The sequence below is a fragment of the Lethenteron reissneri genome, chromosome 57, assembly GCF_015708825.2.
Source record: "Lethenteron reissneri isolate LAM-NWPU_2019-01 chromosome 57, ASM1570882v1, whole genome shotgun sequence".
Classification (NCBI taxonomy): Eukaryota; Metazoa; Chordata; class Hyperoartia; order Petromyzontiformes; family Petromyzontidae; genus Lethenteron; species Lethenteron reissneri.
This window is the reverse complement of record NC_083835.1, coordinates 254,617-273,019: the sequence shown is the minus strand read 5'-3', so window position 1 is coordinate 273,019 and position 18,403 is coordinate 254,617. Positions and strand designations below refer to the sequence as shown.

General features: G+C 55.0%; 1 protein-coding gene across 2 annotated transcripts; it reads left to right on the top strand.

Moving 5' to 3' along the window:
• Positions 1–10,618: 10,618 nt before the first annotated feature.
• Positions 10,619–18,401, top strand: LOC133357162 (coagulation factor IX-like). 2 transcript variants are annotated; one of them, XM_061574973.1, is made up of 9 exons: positions 10,619–10,915; positions 12,862–13,028; positions 13,632–13,656; positions 13,754–13,867; positions 14,232–14,360; positions 15,745–15,953; positions 16,798–16,912; positions 17,312–17,562; positions 17,801–18,401. In XM_061574973.1, exons 1-9 carry the CDS (start codon positions 10,846–10,848, stop codon positions 18,149–18,151), a joined length of 1,431 nt encoding a protein of 476 aa, XP_061430957.1. In that variant the 5' UTR covers positions 10,619–10,845; the 3' UTR covers positions 18,152–18,401. The 2 variants fall into 2 exon arrangements, with proteins under 2 accessions (XP_061430957.1, XP_061430958.1); XM_061574974.1 differs by lacking the exon at positions 10,619–10,915 and adding an exon at positions 12,179–12,536.
• The last annotated feature ends 2 nt before the right edge of the window (positions 18,402–18,403 follow it).

Here is an 18,403-nt window from a genome sequence, read left to right as displayed (position 1 = left end):
ATTACGAAGCCATTTTTGTTTACTATATCTACGTGACATTTGAATTCCCAAGTCTCGCATATTTTCGGTGTAATTTAACAAGGGGCGGTGACGCCGGTTTAATTGTCGGCGCTTCAACGCGCCCGCGACTCTGCCCGCCCCGTCTCGGAACACGGCGGTTTTATCGGCAGGTGACGTACGGGGAACTTTCCCAACAATATGCTCCACACTTTTCAAGATCAAAGATCGAGAAGTCATCATGGCCAAAGCCGCCACCAGCACCACCGCCACCAAATCACCACCACTACCAACTAACCACCGCCTGACTCGGTTGCATTATCCTGTGCCACTGATGTTAGCCGTGGCCGGGTATCCAACTCGGCTTATTGGGTTCGCAGAGCAGTGTAGCAGACACTGCGTCACCGCTGCCAGAACCGCACCGAGCACCTAATCAGCCGATCTAGTCACTTGCACCGGCTCAGACTTTGGCTCTGCTCGAGATCAGCTCCTTTGTCCACTCCGTCCCGCAGGGCCACTGCGCCGCGTGTCGCCGCCGTAGCTCTCCGGCGCGTCGTGGGGTCGACCAACGTTCGGCACGACGGCGCCACGTTTCGCTACACGTGCCGGGAGTTTCCACACGAATCGGCAAGGAGGGAGAACGGGAGCTGCTCAATTCAATTCCCCAACAAGCTCCCGGCACGTGCAGCGAAACGTCGGACATCGTGCCAAACGACGTGTTTCGGTACGATCCGAAACGCTTCACAAAAGTTCGTTAAAAGTTTTCCAGTTTTATCGGCGGCCTGGCGTAGGGTGCGATAGCCAGATGCAATCCGACCGTCCCACTTAAGTTGGGCAATTGCCTGAAACGTCGGAAGATTACACGTACTGGTTGTGTGGCAAGGTGAGTGATGAAGGGAGTTTGGTTGTAAATGGGCATTGCATCTCCGCAGGCTCCGCTCCTGATGACATAGAGGGCAGAGACTCATTGCTACCAACAGACAGAGAGGAGATGGACAATGGCAAACCAGTTTAAAGACAGTCCGACAGATAAAACGATGGACAATAACACATGCACACGTAAAAAAGCAAACACACACAGAAACTCAGAAATACACACACAATGACAGACACAGACAGACAGATACTGGCACTCACACAGACACGCACAGACACGCACAGACACACAGACAGACAGATACGGACACTCACACAGACACGCACAGACACGCACAGGCACGAACAGACACACACGCACAGACACACTCACACAGACACACACTCACACAGACACGCACAGACACAGACACGCACAGACAGATACGGACACTCACACACTCACACAGACACACACTCACACAGACACACACTCACACAGACACACACAGACACACACAGACACACACTCACACGCACAGACACACACTCACATCAGACACACACTCACACACACACGCACAGACAAAGCGTGCGCACAACCGCTGCTCCACGCGGCTACCGCGAGACGATGGCCCCGTTCCCCCACCACTCGCTCGCTCGCTCCCACTGCCCCCCTCCGCTGCCCCTTCGCCACTGCCCTCTCGGCTGCCCCCCCACCCCCATTCTCTTGAGCGAGCAGCGCGTTAGCGTCACCATGGAGCCCGCGGAAACATCCCCAGCCGCGGCGCCCCCCGCCTCGTTCCCAGGCAGCGTGGTGCTGATTAATTGCCTCTAATTAGCAATGCAGATGCACAGGTGTTGCCTATTTAATCACTCGTTTACAACTCTCGCTCCTTCCTCGCCGCGCGCCCCGTCTCCCCACCTCTTACCCGTGCCCTCCTCCTCCTCCTTCTCCTCCTCCTCCTTCTCCTCCTCCTCCTTCTCCTCCTCCTCCTCCTTCTCCTCCTCCTCGTCGCCGTCTTGAAGCTGCTGCCGCCGCGCGCCTCTCGTTACGGAGCGCGCGCGCGGAGTTCTTCGTGTTCAAGGTGCGGGTCCGATGTGTTGTGGCTGCAGGTGGATCTTAATTGGACTTAATTATTCCTTATTACTGCCGCAACATGAGGTTTGGTTTTGTAATTTCGAATTAGCGAAATTATGTTGAGGTGGAGGGGAGGGATATATAAAGAATAATAAATCGCACGAATGAATTTCGCCCAAAGTTTAAAGTTTTCGCAAAAAAACATCGCGAACAAAGAAACGACCAGCGTCCCGTTCCGATGGAAGGTTCCGTGTTGGGGAGGTTTTGTTCCGAATTTTTTTTCTTCCGAATTATACATTGTTTTGAACTCTGCGAGCCGTTCGGGCGTAGATGCACGGCCAGTCGGTTAAATACCAAATCGTGTCCCTCACGAATCAACTTCCACGAGATTTCCGCCAAGCATCGAACCACTTGTGGAAGCTTCAATGTTTCCTATTCGGATGCAGTTGTTGTTGTTGTTCCTGTTGTTGTTGGTCTCACGTGACTGCCCCCCGCCCCCAGCCACTCGAGATGCAACCATGCACCCCGGAGTCAAACAATTACAACTATCCTTCAACAGAATCACGACTCTGCATCGCGATAATTTCTGGAATCGTGAGGTGAGAGTCATTGTTCCCCTATTAGACAGAGGCACTGGCCCTGTTCCCATTGAAAAGTGTAAACCTCAGCTGCTTTATATAAACTCCATATTTACAATGCCATAACGTTTAGACGGTTGTGCGTATACGCGTGGAAATCTGCGTAGTATTACGTTAAACTTTGTTGCATGCGATGATCGCCCTGGGTTCAAATCCAGGTTTTAGCCACTGCCTGCGATTGAACCGGGTTCTCAAGCGTGGTGAGTCGATGGTCGGTCACCAATTAGTGCACAGGAAACGTGGTATTTCTACTTAATTCGGCTTGTCAACTTTCAGAGAAATAACGATTGCAGGCAACGCTCTCTGCCGGGCACATCTCAGTCTCCCAACAAGTGTGGACAAACGCCCAACAGAAGAGACTTCATCTACTGGGACTCTGACAAGGGGGTGCAACACTGCTCAGTGTGAGAGCTCCACATGGATAGATGTACGATATTCCTCTTGTGACAGCTAAGCAGGGTTGAGCCTGGAGAGCGACACGAACGGGTAGGCCCTTATTCACAGACTGCATGGACTGACAAAGGGCTGTAACTGATTCACATTCGTTCTTAATCCACTGGGACAGCACACCAATCCGACACAGATTCGCTCGTAGCCACCGCCTCTGCATCCGTGATGCGACCAGGGTACAGGACGGAGCAGACGCATCCCACGTGTCCGCTCGTGGCCACCGAACGGTGCGACTCGAGCCGACAGAGTTCACGGAGCGAGTGGGCGAGTCGATGAAATCACTGCTGGTGAGACGACACCGTCCTCTGGTGGTCTACACGAGGCACGGCGCGTCGCTCCTCGGCACCTGTCCAGGGACGGCGCTAGCGGGTGCTGGGTGGGCCCGAGGTGGCCCCGCGCCACTGCAAGTTCCCAAGGGCCACCACGCAGCGGTGAATCACTGTCACGGTGGACCCCCTCACAGCAGCTCAACCCCCCACCCCATCCTAGAGGAACTGGAGTGGGACCTGTCCTATGGGAACCATAACAGCATTGCCAACTCAGCAACTTTGCCGTGAGACCAAGAGACCTTTGGGTTCTCAAAGCGCCAACATTTGTCAAAGGTCACCAGCGACATATCTGGTCCGAGTGGAAAATTACTGGGAGCGTGTTGATGTTTCGTATGAGCCTCTTGCTGTACTGCTCTGCACTCACAGCCAGTGCAGTGGTTAGCCTATGCTGACCATTATGTATGTGGATGATCTGGCAATCGCTGTCCACTCTGTGAAGGAGTTGGAGATGCTACTGCTGAACCGAAAGCGTGCGACTCAGGGATGGGTCCTCACCATCCCCCATCAATCCTCTCCCCATGAGTGACGGGGCAGTTGTGGAGAGAGTGGATACTTTTTCGTACCTCGACAGTTTGCTTATGACCGACTCCGGTTTGGTAGCCGAGGTCTCACTCCAAATCAACCAAGCGGCATTGTCTTTTCATCAGCTGCATAACGCAATGTGCAAGCTACCTGGTCTATCACTCCATACGAAGCTCTGGGTCTTCTCGGCCAGATATATGCTCCCGTTTCTATCCGTGCGAAACGTGGAGTCCTCTAAAGCTGGGGTGGGGTACCGTTTTTCTGCCAAGGGCTATTTGGATATTTATAACATCATTTGCGGGCCATACAAAATTATCAACTTGATAATTTGCCTGTTATATTTGGTCAAACATTTAATTAACTCACCCCTAATGTGACGGCTGGAACTGCTTCTCTTTGGTGAGGCGTGTGATGTTAGCTGGTATCGATGATGTTGCTACTCGTAACTGCTTTTCCAGGTTTGCTCCTAGATTTATTGAATTTCGAGTCCTGCCTGTTGTTGCCTTGGTAGGACGTCTGCGCCGGTTTGAACCATCAACTGGACTGCCTATACGAGCCACGGTCAGTCGCCAAGCGGAAATTTAAGTTAAGGAAGCGGGAGGGCACGGAGTATCCCATCGCTTACCGCAGCGCACTGTTGGCCCTCGGCCAGGCGGCTTACCCGGCGATGGACCAAACCGCTCTTGACTCTCTGGCCCAGTAGAAGCTGCTGCTGATGGGAAAGGAGCTGCGGGTCGTCCTTTTGCTTCCCAGCAACAGCGACGATGACATGTCGTCTTTGCAGATAGCCAGGAACATCCAAACCAACCTGGATCTCCACGACGAACCGACGGCGGCGGTGGCGCAGCCTCTGGTGGTGTGCGCCGGTGCGGCCGGGTGCCTGGAGGAGCTGGAGGAGCCGCGGCCAGTTGCAGCGGCGGGCGGATTGCCGCTCGCGAGCCTGCCCCGTCGCCCCGAGATGTACGGAGGTGGCGTGCAGCGGACGTGCTACGAGTGCGGGCGGAGAGGACATTTGGCCCCGGACTGCTGGCGACGCAAGGGCGCTTTTTCAAGGGCGCCGGGCGACTACAACCGCGGATTTCCCCCGTTCCGAGGTCCACAGGCAGGTCGCGACACATTCAATACACGGCCGTTTCCTCCACATCACTCATCCGCGCAGCCTCATCCTGTAACCACTCATTCGTACGGGTCGCATGGCAATGTTGTATGGGGCGCGTTCGTACATCGCGTTTTGGGTGCCGCGCCGGGTTCATCGGATGTGATGGTGCTTGTTAAAGGGGTGGAGGTCATTGTCGATACAGGGGCTTCGGCGACCCTTATCTCTTCGCAAACTTTTTGCTCGTTGCCAACCTCGCCCCAGGCCTTGGAACCAGTTGATGGGCCATGTATAGCGGCAAATGGGGGTAGCCTGGGAATTTTGGGCCACATGCTCGCAACAATTCAGATCGGAGAGGTGTGCATGACAGGATACATTTTGGTTTCCACTGCCCTGGCTGTACCATGTTTGTTAGGCACGGATTTTTTTGCAAAGAATGCCGCTCAAAATCTCCATAGAGAAAGGTTGTTTGGAATTGCCATCTGGAAAATGTCTTAAATTTTTAAGGACTACGTCTAAATTCACAGCAGCAAATGCCGTGGTGCAGGCTGTGGTTAGTCGCACGGTGCGCGTTCCGCCTGTCACGCAGATGCTCGTGCCGCTGCGATTGAAAAAGGGCCTGCCTTTGGAAAACCCGCTGGAGGGAATATTGCTAACACCTTCAAACGCTGCGTCACGGACACCTTCATTGGTCGGGCCTTTCACGATGGTGCCGGCAAATTGCGACCCATTCATGCAGATTGTCAATACTGGGCACGAGCCCATCGTCATTCAAGAGGGGAGTACGTTAGCGCACGCGATGGCGGCGCAGAACTCGGACATGGAGGTGTGCTTGGCAGCAAGTGAGGGGGATGCACTGCCGCGGTGTGACGAAGAACCGGGCTGGTTGCGGGATTTGTACGAGCAAAACCACGATCTGACACCCGAGCAGCGGTCGCGTCTCCACAAACTGCTTTTGGAATTCAGGGATGTTTTCAGTTCGGGGAAATATGATGTTAGTCGTACATCCCTGTTGCGGCATCACATAGAGACTAGGGATGCGCCCTCAATTCGCCTAAATTCCCATCGCATGAGTCCGCTGGAAAAGGATTGTATTCGGCAAATTGTGGATGAAATGTTAGAACAAAAGATCATTTCTCCTTCCTCCAGCCCGTGGGGGGCTCCCATCGTACTGGTTAAAAAACGTGACGGGTCTCTGCGATTTTGCGTCGATTATCACAAACTCAATAAGATTTTGGTTACGGATGCGTACCGGCTTCCACGCATTGATGACTCATTGGACACCCTGTCCGGCGTGAAATTTTTCTCGACCCTCGACCTCTTGTCGGGCTTTTGGCAATTGCCCCTGGACGAAGAGTCTAAGCCGAAAACTGTCTTCCGAACACCACAGGGATTGTTTCATTTCAACATGGTCCCGATGGGGCTACACTCCGCGCCGGCCACCTTCCAACGGTTAATGGAACTGGTATTGTCTGGATTGCAGTGGGAATCGTGTTTGATAATATCTTCATGACGTCATTGTTTTCAGTATAGATTTTGACGGGCATTTGCAGCGATTGCATGCTGTGTTTATCCAGGTACGGGACTCCAACTTGAAATTTAAGCCCCAAAAGTGCCATTTCCTAAGGACGTCTGTTAAATATTTGGGTCACGTTATTAGCGCATCAGGAGTCGCCACGGATCCGGACAAAACGAGCTGCGTACGCACGTGGCCAGTGCCGAAAATGGTGTCGGAAGTGCGTAGCTTCGTGGGTTTTGCGCCGTACTATCGCCGATTTGTCCGCCAAGGGTAAGAAGTTCCTCTGGGGTGACGAGGATACGCTTCGGGACGCTTTAGCAGATGCGCTGCCGCTCGGATATCCAGATTTCACCAAGATGTTTATTCTCGACACAGACGTCAGCGACACTGGCATAGGCGCCGTCTTGTTGCAAAATATCGACGGGGTTGAAAGGGTTGTGGCGTACGGCAGCCTTGTGTTGTCCCCGGCAGAGCAAGAATATTGTGTGATGCGCAGGAAGCTGTTGGCCATTGTACACTTCGTTCAGCTGTTCCGACCGTACTTGTATGGCAGGGATTTCTTGGTCCGCACTGACCACGCGGTGCTGCAATACTCTTTGCGGGTTGACTAGCCCTCGGGCCAGATGACCCGTTGGCTCGAAATCCTACAGGGATACTCCTTTACGGTCCAACACAGGAAGGGGACGCGTCATGTCAACGCGGACGCTTAATCGCGATTGCCTCAGCCGTCAGGCTCGTGCAGGTGTACTGAGGGTTTGCTGCGTTGCGGTCCGCCGCTGCAGGGCATTCCGGCTATGGCCGCCACCGCCGATTCGATCCCAGCTGATGGGGTCCCCGCCGAGGGGTCCGGCTTACTGGGGTTGTCGCTGGCTCATTGGACACGCCTACAGGTGGATGATTCCTCCTTGTCCAGAATGAGGCTTTGGGCCTCCCGCTCTAGAGGGTCGGAGGATCTCCTCAGGCGGTGGGACGTCGTACTGCAAAAATTCTGTATTGTTGTTCCGTTGTGTTTGAGGGGCAAGCTCATTCGTGACACACACGAGAGGCTGATGCATTTAGGGGGTTCAGGGCTGTTGCGGTCGAGTGCCGGGTCGAGGGTGCTGTTCCAATCTCCACCCTCGACCGTAAGCTCCTCGTTCGCACTGCTTGCCTCTAAGGCATCCCGCAGTGTGCCAGAGAAGAAACGCTTCCTCTCGCGGCTCGTGCTCGGCGCGTACACGTTAAAACATCTCAGCCTCGTGTTGTTAAACACAAAGTCTACTGAGATCAAGTGTCCTTCTTGGATCTCCTTGAAGACCACGCCCTCCGGGAGAAACTTTGAGCCGAACATGATTGCAACCCCAGCGAGGTTGTCTCTTCCGTGACTAAAGAAGGCCTGGCTGCTCATAAGGTGCTGGCGTTGGGCCTGCAGAGTGGCGTCGAGGTGCGTTTCCTTGTAAGACTCGGTTGCCGCCTCTTCTGTCGAGCCATGCCGTTTCGAGGTTCCCTCGAGCTCAGGCTGGCTCTCTTCTGTGGCCTCTCTAGCCATCACCCCGTCGGGTGAGGAGGTAGGCCGGCCGGCACCCTCGAGCGCCGTGTCCCCGGCGGGTACGGCGGTGGCCTCCAGCCCCCCCCCCTCCCCCTCCGGGGCCGCCAAGTCCGGGTCTGGTGGCCGCCCGTCCACCTCGGCGTCGTCCGGCAGGTTGGCTTTGTCATTGTCTATCGCCACATCCTGTGGCTCGGGCTCATCGCCACGTTCTGCTGCTGCATCTAGGCGGTCAGTCCCGCTCGTCGATGCTGCTGTTGTCTTCCTTGGCTGCGGCTGTGCGCTTTGGATGGGTGCCACCACACCCCCCCACCGCAGTGCCTCCTCTAGTCTTTCGCTTCCGTGATTCAACGACGGTGAAATCATCCTCCCCGTCGTCAGTCACCGGCTGAGCGTGGCCAGCAGCAGAGTCGGTGGAGTTCTGCTGCTGCTGCAGCTGCAGTCCCTCCTGCTGCTGCTGCAGCAGACCTTCCTTCTGCTGCTGCTGCCACAGGTTCTCCTGCGGCTGCTGCTGCTGCTGGTGCTGTTGCTACTGCTGCTGCTTGTTATGCTGCTGCTTGTTATGCTGCTGCCTTGGCGGCAGCGGCGGCTGCGCCTGCTTCTACTGCTTCTGCGCCTGCTTCTACTGCTTCTGCTGCGGCAGCGGCCTTTGCTGCTGCTGCTGCGGCGGCGGCGGCACCTGCTGCTGTTGCTGCTGCTCTCGCGCTGCTGCTGATGTTTGCGCAGGCTGAGCTGCTTTTCCCCTTTTGCCAGGCAGTTTCTTCGGGTGTGTCCAACGCCACCACACCCATAGCAACTGCGGCACGGCCCTGGAGGCAAAAACACGGTGTAGACATAACCCTCAATGGTGTACTTGAAGGGTCACATCTAGGTCCGCGTTACCATCCTTCAGTATCATGAATGTTTGGCGATGGAGCGACAATACATGTGCAAGTTTTGGGTCTTTCGTTCTCAATGGCAACATGGTAACGCTCGAGATCACCGTCCCGAAGCGCTGCAGATCTCGTTGTATGTCTGTGCCCTTGAGAAATGGCGGCGCATCTGAGAGCAGCACCGTGACGGCGGGAGTCGAGAGTGGGGTGCACTGCACAAACAGTTCCCCCCCGATGTCGAGCCCCGTCTCCACTAGGCGCGCCACCATACTCTCCTGGGTCACGTACACAACCACGCCGCGATCTTGCCTTTGGGTGGCGAGGAGGCCCGCATGGCCGATGCGCGTGACCACAGCAGCTGCGACGGTCTCGGGCGGAGGGAAGCATATGATGCCATTCTTCCGTGAGAGACACTCCAGCCTGGGATACTGTGCCATAGTAAAACGGCAGCAGCAACCCCAGGGCGTAACGAGAAAGAAGAACGAAGACTCTCTCCCTCAGGCCAGGCTCAGGATACCCTGAAGCACAGGCCTCCGTCCACACACCTCGGAAAACGGGAGCGCCCAGCAGGTGCGACCGCCTCCCAGGACGCACAGAGAGAGAGAGATATAGCGAGAGAGAGAGAGGGAACGGAGCGAGCAGAGAACGCGCTGGAGTCTTGGTTGTGGAATGTGCTGAGTTTGTAAAATAAAGTGACGACGGAAAAAGAAGAAGTTGTCTGCGTAAAGTTCAGCACTACAAATACGGGAGCGTGAGAGAGGGACGGGGAGTTGTTGCTGGGAGCTGGACGGAGACAGTCGGGGAGAAGCAGTGGAGCAGGAACAAGAAGAAGATATGAGAGATAGAATAGGCTAGCAGTGGAACAGGAACGAGAGAAGATATGAGAAACAGAGAGTGAGACGGAGACGCCGAGAGAGAGAGAGAGACATTCAGAGTGAGATGGAGACGCCGAGAGAGAGAGACAGTCGAAGCAGAAAGGAGAGTCGGGGAGAGAGATGGAGAGAGACGGAGGGAGCGGAGCGAGCAAGGCAAGCGGAGCGCGGCGAGCGAGCAGAGAACGTGCTAAAATCACGGTTGTGGAATGTAAAGAGTTTTGTAATAAAAAGTGACGACGGAAAAAGGAGAAGTTGTCTGCGTAAAGATCAGCACTACACATCTGCCAGTCATCTCAGTTAGTCAGTCCACGGCACCTGGGTCTGTCCCGTGACCTCCTGCCAGCGAGCCTTCGACACTTTAAAGGCCCCAAAGTGCACCTCGCATGGCACAGGCACCATGGTGACGTCACTGCCACTTAGTGGCGAACGGCAGCTGTTGTTGCACGTTTAGAGTAAGTTAACGGACCTCTAAAACATTTTAATATTTAATACTGGACAAAAACCACAAGCAATAGAAAGCGTAGTAAATTAATGCATGCGCACACGGGCAGCCCTTTAGCCACTCCACTGCTAGATGAGGGCCTCCCCATACCGTGTGGGTCATGGGGATTATGTTGACACACTTTTCCACTGGTACATCCGAGCTGCGCTCGCACGGGACCTTCCAGGTACAGGTAGTTTTCCACTGGATGTTTGACATGCCAAGCCAGATCATGGTACACCGGCCTCACCAAGGCATCTAAATGTGGTTCGGGGCCCATCAGGGCCAGGGGTGGGGCTAATAACCCGTTCATTGCCTGACGTCAGTCAGTACGCCGTAAGTACAGAGCCTCACTGCGTAATCTACACGCGTCTCCACTCGTTCACCCTGGGCCCTCTCTCCCGCAATCTGCCCCCCTCCCCCTGTCCTCGCGTTATCTGCCGAGCGTCGAGGCAGCGGATGAAAAGGGGGCGAGCCGCATTTGGCATCGCGAGGCCCCCGGGTCAGGGAGAGGGAAGGGGAGAGAGGGAGGAGGCCACCCGAGTCTGGATCAGCTAGGAGGAGGAGAGCATAAGTGTGGAGACGCGAGGAGTGCGGGGACACCGATGGCTTCCTCCTGCGGCCGAAACGTCCGCCTCCTGTGGTCGGTGCTGCTACTCTCCAGCGCGTGCCACGGTGAGTGAGCGTGCGCGTCGCGTGACCCGCAATCATCTTTGCCAGCAGCCAGGATCAATCCGCTGCTGGACGAAGGCCTCCCCGAGCCACCACCTCTCACGGTCCCGCTATGCATCGATCCATCCAGCTCGTGCACGCGAGAAGCTCATCGCTCCGTCTCCTCGGTGGACGACCTCTCAGACGCGTTCCGCTCCCTGGCCGCCACTCCGTCATGATCATCCTAGACAATCATTATTATTATGATTTCTGACCACCCCCCATTGTCCCTTCGAGCCGCGACGTGCCCTGTCCAAGCCTCACTCGCTTCTCTTAACAGTTTAGATGATGCCATTAGCCTGCGTATATTCCCATACGTTCATCTTTCTGTCTCTCAATGCAAATAGAATCCGATGGCTCTCTCTCGCCTCTAGATGTTTCGGTGTCTAGGCAATGCGCACGACGCCGTGTGTTTGTGCAACGTCTGGAGACGCAGTGGTATTCAAACTCTGCACGATCCACATTGTCCGCATGAGGGTTTGGTTGAGGCGATGGCGCAGTGGTGAGCACATCAGCTGTTGGTTGATCGCATTTTCTCATATTTATTCTCGTGCAATCTATACAAGCGGACCACAATGTAGTTCTTCAGGAACTGCTGATTGTTTTAGCAGAATGTAAAAAGGACGTGTACTTTTTACACGTTTGTGGGTTTAGTCAAAAAATCTGTATGTTGCGAGTTCAAATCCTGTGTAGGGCGTTGATTGGACCCATCATCCCTTCGGGGTCAATAAAGTGTAGACCACTACGTGGGAAAATCAACAGCGGCTACCATGTCGACAGAGGCTCATCCCCGCTATGTGAATGTGGAACTTTCACCGCTGGCTCGGGGCTGTGCGCAGGAGAGGGTCACCACCTCGATGCTCAGTTGAGCCGGAAATAAATTCGACGATTGATGATGATGACAACCAAAATAGATTTTTCAACGTTTGCATCGTAGTTCTTGGTCAGAAACGTTTTATGTGAACTATGTATCGAATGTTTTTGGTGTTGAGACTAAGTCCCAAGTCAAACAGAGAGCGAGGAGAGCAAACAGTGTCGTGGACACACACACTCACGTGGTACGTGTTTGTCCTGATAGCGCGTCCCGTGTCCCAGCGGTGGTGCCACTGGGGGGGCTCTCTCTCCCTCGCTCTCTCTGTCTCTCTCTCTCGCTCTCTCTCACTCGCTCTCTCTCGCTCCCTCTCTCGCTCCCTCGCTGACCTGTGCGCGGATCAGATATAGCCGTAGCCCGTGTTTGGGATTGGTAAATATTTGTTGGCCTTGAGAAAAGTGAAGAGACCGCACAGGACAACACGGCTGGGCCCGCGTGCCCTCTCGCGTGCGTCGCCTCACACATGGTTCTGTGCGTGAGGGCGACGGTCGGCAGCGTGCTGGACTCAACCTCAAGGGGGACCGGTTCGCTTCCATCTCGCAGCAGTTGAAACAATGGGGGCGAGTTTCTCAAATCCCTCCGCCACCGCCTCTGTCCACCCAGCGGCACAAATTTGGTACCCGCGGTCGATCGGCAGGTCGCGTGTGGTGGGATGAAGAGTGGGGACGCCCAGATCTTGGGATACATCTGGACAGTGTGGTCGAGTGGAGTTGTGTGAGTAGGCACTTTCAGGGCTGCGCTTAATCCTCAAATACACTCGGATTTTGTGCTCTCGATTGTCAGATCAACTCACGGATGTTGGCAGCTATGAAGCCCAGTGCTGATGTTTACATACCGCACCAGGCACTAACTTAAGGCCGAGTCGAACTAGGGGAGGCCCAGGACGGGTTCAGATAATCGTAACCGTGAGCGGGAATCGAACTCGGGTCGTCGGATTCGTAGCGCAGCGTGCTAACCACTACACTACCGCTCCCCGTACACACACGCACGTATGCACACACGCACGCACGTATACACACACGCACGCATGCGCACACAGCCAACGTGTTCCTACAGCGGCGCCAGGCGGCGATCGTCCTGGCGCGGGTGCGGCGCGCCAACAGCGGCTGGGAGGAGCTGCGCAAGGGGAACCTGGAGCGCGAGTGCATGGAGGAGCGCTGCAGCTTCGAGGAGGCGCGCGAGGTGTTCGAGAACATCGACGCAACGGTGAGGGGGCCCAACTCGCGCCATCGCAACCACCCGAGACGCCCCAGGGGCGGCGGCGGCCTCCGAGCTGCGGCCCCCGGGCCTCGCGCTGCACGCGGGTCGTCGTTTTGTGTGCCGCGGGGATTCGCGGCGGTTCGACCCCAGCGAACCGCCCTGGTCGGTGCCACGGGGATTCATCGCAGCGGATGAAATCGATCCCGCGACGTTTTTCCCAAGGCCGGAGTCGCGGGCCAAACGTAAAATATTACTCGAAAATTACTCCGTTGGGTTAAACCAGAGAGCGGCATGGCCCCATGTTGTGGACCCACCGCGGACTCTGCTGCCGTCTGTGAAGCACAGCAGAGCCCTCGCGATGAGAACGGCGCGAGCCCGGACTGTGCTCACACTCGCGTGCCCAGACCTCTCAGGATGCTCGCGGTGATCGTCCCTTGGTGGGGAGGTCATCAGGGTCCGAGCCTAGAAAGTGTTTGGATGCGTGACCGTCAAGCTCACACACACACAGGTGCCATGGGCAGCAGGCCCCACAATCCGCACCCTGTCCCGCTTCCTCACGCCCCCACCCCCCACACCAAATGATGCCCTTCGCTCTGTGCTTTTTTCCAGAATGACTTCTGGAACAAATACTCGGGTGAGTGACGAACCGCATGGCACAGTTCGGGGACGTGAACGCAAACGCCGCCGGTGACGGTGCGCGTGATGGTGGTGCCGTGTCTCGCGTGCCCCAGACGGAGACCAGTGCAGCTCCAACCCGTGCAAGAATAATGGCGTCTGCAAGGACGGGATCAACCAGTACACCTGCTACTGCCTCAGCGGCTACGACGGGAACACCTGCGAAATCTGTACGCGCCACACATCATCGCACCACGCAAGCAGTTCTGCGATATCAACTTACGCGGCGTCGTGTTTTGCCGCAGGCGACACGACGCAGAATAAACTCTGGAAGCGAGCGACCCAATAATATAATCGATGTTCGGGTCAGGCCACGTTGTGAATGACCGTAGCTACCCGACGCGGCCGATCGCACTCAACCATCGCGCGTGCCGGCGTTCGACGACGTGCCGACCGATTGTTGCTCCGGCTCGCTCACCGGTAAAAGTTGAAGAGCGATTCCCACGAAACCATCAGAGATGCGAATTAAGACGAAAGTGAGGGTGAAGCAAACGAGCGAAATGACGCCCCCCCCCCCCCCCCCCCCCCGTGCAGCCAAGCTGGGCTGCACCTTCCGTAACGGTGGCTGCGAGCACTTCTGCCAGGGCTCGGATGAGAAGTTCTCCTGCTCCTGCGCCAAGGACTACAAACTGCACGCCGACGGCAAGTCCTGCCGGCCTATGGGTAACCAACGCCGCCAGCCGCCCGCTGCCACGCGCGGGAAAAGCGGGGGCGGCTCACAATCGATGTTGCGTCGTGAAACCCTCTACCACCAGACTCGGCCAAACAAATGGGATTGAGTCGTGCGTGCAAGCTATGAACTGACAAGGATACGTGTTTAGCTTGTCGACTTTTTAGTTTCGATTGTAAGGTCAGGGTTTGTTTTTGTCACAGTTGATGAGCACAATAGGCCATAGGGCCCAAAACATCAAGTGGTCAGCAACAAACAGCACTGCCAAAGTTGTCAGAATCATTATTTAGACTGCAGGAGGAATCCGCAACAAAACGACACCAATAGTCCCAGACCACACCAAGACAACACAGAGTTCCTCAATAAAGTTACACATGAAAATGTAACCATCGATATACGGTTAAGAATCAAAGTTACAAATCACACCAGCAAATGTGGTCGTATCCAGCACTAATCTTCTGCTTGATTTTATGTTTTGAAGGAAGATTTACGATGTTCAGGGAGGAAACCAAGTTGTTGTTGTTCCAATGTATTGGTGTCACCAATTCTAATTACTGCTCTTGGGAAAGGTAAAAGGCAATTAGATGGACGTCTTAGGTTTCTTGAGTTTGACAATGAGGTTAATGAATTAGCCAAGTATAGTACATATTTTCCAATAATGACTTTATGACTGAACAGGGCCCGATGTAGATTTGTTCCTGCAGCAAGTCACGTGGGATTGAATTTTAAGTAGAGGTCACAATGGTGGGTCCTGAAAATAATTAACAGTGTAACGGGTTTATTGAATCGATAAGAGCGCGGTTATTACAGTATTATTATAGGAGCTTTGGGAAGAGACGCTGATGGTAGGAGGGAATTCCAATGTGGAGAGCGGTGGTATGGAGTAAGATGATTGTTGTGACCTGCAGTGTCATGGATGTGTGAATGCGTGAGTGGGCGAGTGTGTTATTGTGATCTACAGTGTGGTGATGGCACAGTGTGGTGGGTGAGATGTCTGATCGAGCGCGTCCTCAACATCGCTGTAGAGATCAATTGGTGAAGTTCACGGGAACAGGAACCATGGTCGTAGCGATTTTACTCCTCGAGTCGATACTTGCTATGGAGCTCGATGTCGATGTCTGCTCTCCATGACAAGAGGGCTTCAGGGGAGAGTTTTGGTAGTTTTGCTCCTCCGGTTAAGGAGTGCAGACTTCAGCGGTTCACTATATGGTCCGTAATTTGGGTTGCATGGCCACAACATCTTGACTTGGGGAGGTCTTGGAGGTTGCTCTTGGATAGATCGGTTTGGGTTGGCCAGACGTCAAACCTCGGTGAACGTGTCTCACGTTCATTTGTGGGGGGGACACCGGCATTGTGCTTGTGGGGTGTGGGGGGCAGTGCCCTTCCCGTGTGGCAGAATCCAGGTGCAGGTGAAGAAGCCTCGGTCGAAGCGAGAGGCTTCATCCGTCACTGTGGCAACGCCGGTCCAACCCGTGCCCCCTCACTCCACGGTGTCCGACAACAGCAGCTACATTGCAGAGGGGTCCGAGGGGGACTTGCGCATCGCGGGGGGAGAAGAATGCCCCCTCGGGGAGTGTCCCTGGCAGGTACACAACAACAGCAGCAGCAGACACTGCAGCATCAGCAACAGCAGATAGTACACCGTGGGGTTAAACTCTGCAGCTCCAATGCATATGGAAAGGGCGCTAAGTGGCGGACCTGATTTAAAAAAATGCTCCCCGGGTCTCAGGGCTCGTTGGCTCAAGTAGCGCACCCGACTCTCACTGGCGAGGAGCTGTCGCAGGGGGAGCCGACGTCGGGCGCACAATTTGATTGGAAGGTGGAGAACCATTAAAATCTGATTGGTCATCAGAATCATTTGAAAGATGCAAATGAGGGGTCAGTTGGGATGCCGTTCGGACAAACGAAAGGGATTGGTGGAGAGTCGGGGGGAGTCCTGCAAGGGACGGGTAGAGAGGAGCAGAGGGGAGAGGCTCGGGTGGTGCCTGAACGGAGTGAATCCCTGAAGCGCGACGAACTGCACTGAAGACGGACTAAAGTCCGCTTGCAAGACTCACCCGGTCTGGAACTCCTTTACACGTAAATAAATACAAGTCAAGGTGACTTGCTGAGCTTCAGGTGTTTACAGCCATGAGCCAGTGTTGGAAATTCCACATTCCTATGGCAGATATTAATCTGTCCATAAATCAATCACGATCGACTTCTCCACAAAGTGGTACTCTTTTTTATCAACCCTAGAGGGATGATGGAGTTGAATCAACCCCCAACTAAAATTTTGACTCACCACCGATCTGCTGGATAAAATTCAAGACGCTCCATTGAAAAACTAGGGAACACAAGGGCCCTGCATCACGTGACCTTGGCAAGCGTTCTGGCACAGCCCATGGAGTCGAGGCTCCCTCATCGTCTCACCCTCGCCTCTGTTCCCAGGTTCTGATTCTGGACAAGAAGGGTGAGGGCTTTTGTGGCGGAACCATCCTCAACCGGGAGTGGGTCCTGACGGCCGCCCACTGCATCCCGTCCGAGCCCGACATCGTCATCGTCGGTGAGTCGCCCTGCATCGCGTCTCGTCCAAACCAAGAGCAGGTTCAGTGGCTTCACTCGCAACTTCTAAAGAATGTCGGTGGGCCAGGGCTGATCGCTACAAGGGAGTGATGGCCGACGGTCAATAATTACGAAGGAGCGGAAGCCGTCGACGATGACAAATGGGGCGCGTCCGGCGGGGTCATCCGCGCATGGAGGTGGAGTGATGAAATCCGGCGGCGTGGCCGCACCGTAGGATTGCTTGGGCACGGCAACGGCTTGGGGAGTTGCCGACGTTGGGCTGCAATGTTGGCAGCGTTCTTGATCAGGGACCGCCATGCAAGAGGTCTGGAACCGCAGCACCACATCGTCCAATTCGCTGCTTACATGCCCCCCCATCCCTCTCCCTCCCCGTCCCTAGGTGAGCACAACCGCACGGTGTCTGAGCCCACGGAGCAGCAGATATCCATCAAGCAGATGGTGATGCACAACCGCTTTAACAACGCCACCTACGACAACGACATCGCGCTGCTGCAGATGAGCGAGCCCATCAAGTTCAACAAGTACGTGCTGCCCGCCTGCCTGCCCGAGCCGGACTTTGCGGACAACGTGCTCAAGGAGGAGCTGGCTCGCATCAGCGGCTGGGGTTACCTGCGCGAGCGCGGGTTAAAGGTACCGTGACCTCTTCCCACCCACCTCCACATTCCACCCACCCATTTGACACGTGTCCTCGTCTATATACATAATGGCCCTGAATGCATGTTAATATTTGGCCGATTCAGCTATCAATAAATGAATTTTATTTAATATTAACGTGTGATTGTCCACTATTTTTTCATTCTTCTGTAATGCAATTCTTTTTTCGCCGATTTATATTTGTTTGCGCATCCCCGCCCGTCCCCGTGCACAGGCCAAAGTGCTGCAGACGTCCTTTGTGCCGTACCAGGACATGGCACGGTGCAAGGAATCGAGCAGCTACACCATCACCAAGAACATGTTTTGCGCCGGCTACAGCGACTCGAAGACGGACGCGTGCCAGGGCGACAGCGGCGGCCCCCACGTCACGCCCTATGCCAACACGTGGTTCTCCACCGGCATCATCAGCTGGGGCGAGGGCTGCAACCGCAAGGGAAAGTTCGGGATCTACGCCCGCGTCTCACGCTATTTGCCCTGGATCGACACGGTGATGAAGAACTACAGCGTCTACAAGGACGAAATCCCCACCGCTGGGCGCAATCTCCGGCGCAGCCGCCAGAACTGAGCACGGGCGCCGGCAGATGATCGCGGAGGTCGGGGGTGGGGGTGGGGGGACAAAAACGATGCCACAATGGGAGAGTTGGGGAGTGGAAAATGGTGGGGATACGTTTGAGAAATAATCCACACGGTGCATGAAGTTGAGTTGCCGAATACCGTTGTATACTCTTTGGTCACGAAAGCTTCAAATCAAGATTAGAATACCGTTGTGTTGATTTAAGCAAGTGTCTTGAAGGGATAAACTTGATAACCCACGACT

Coding starts and splice junctions, on each gene's coding strand:
- LOC133357162 (XM_061574973.1), top strand. CDS start 10,846: ATGGCTTCCTCCTGCGGCCGAAACGTCCGCCTCCTGTGGTCGGTGCTG. Junction 13,657..13,753: donor CTTCTGGAACAAATACTCGG/GTGAGTGACGAA, acceptor CGCGTGCCCCAG/ACGGAGACCAGTGCAGCTCC. Junction 16,913..17,311: donor GCCCGACATCGTCATCGTCG/GTGAGTCGCCCT, acceptor CCCCGTCCCTAG/GTGAGCACAACCGCACGGTG.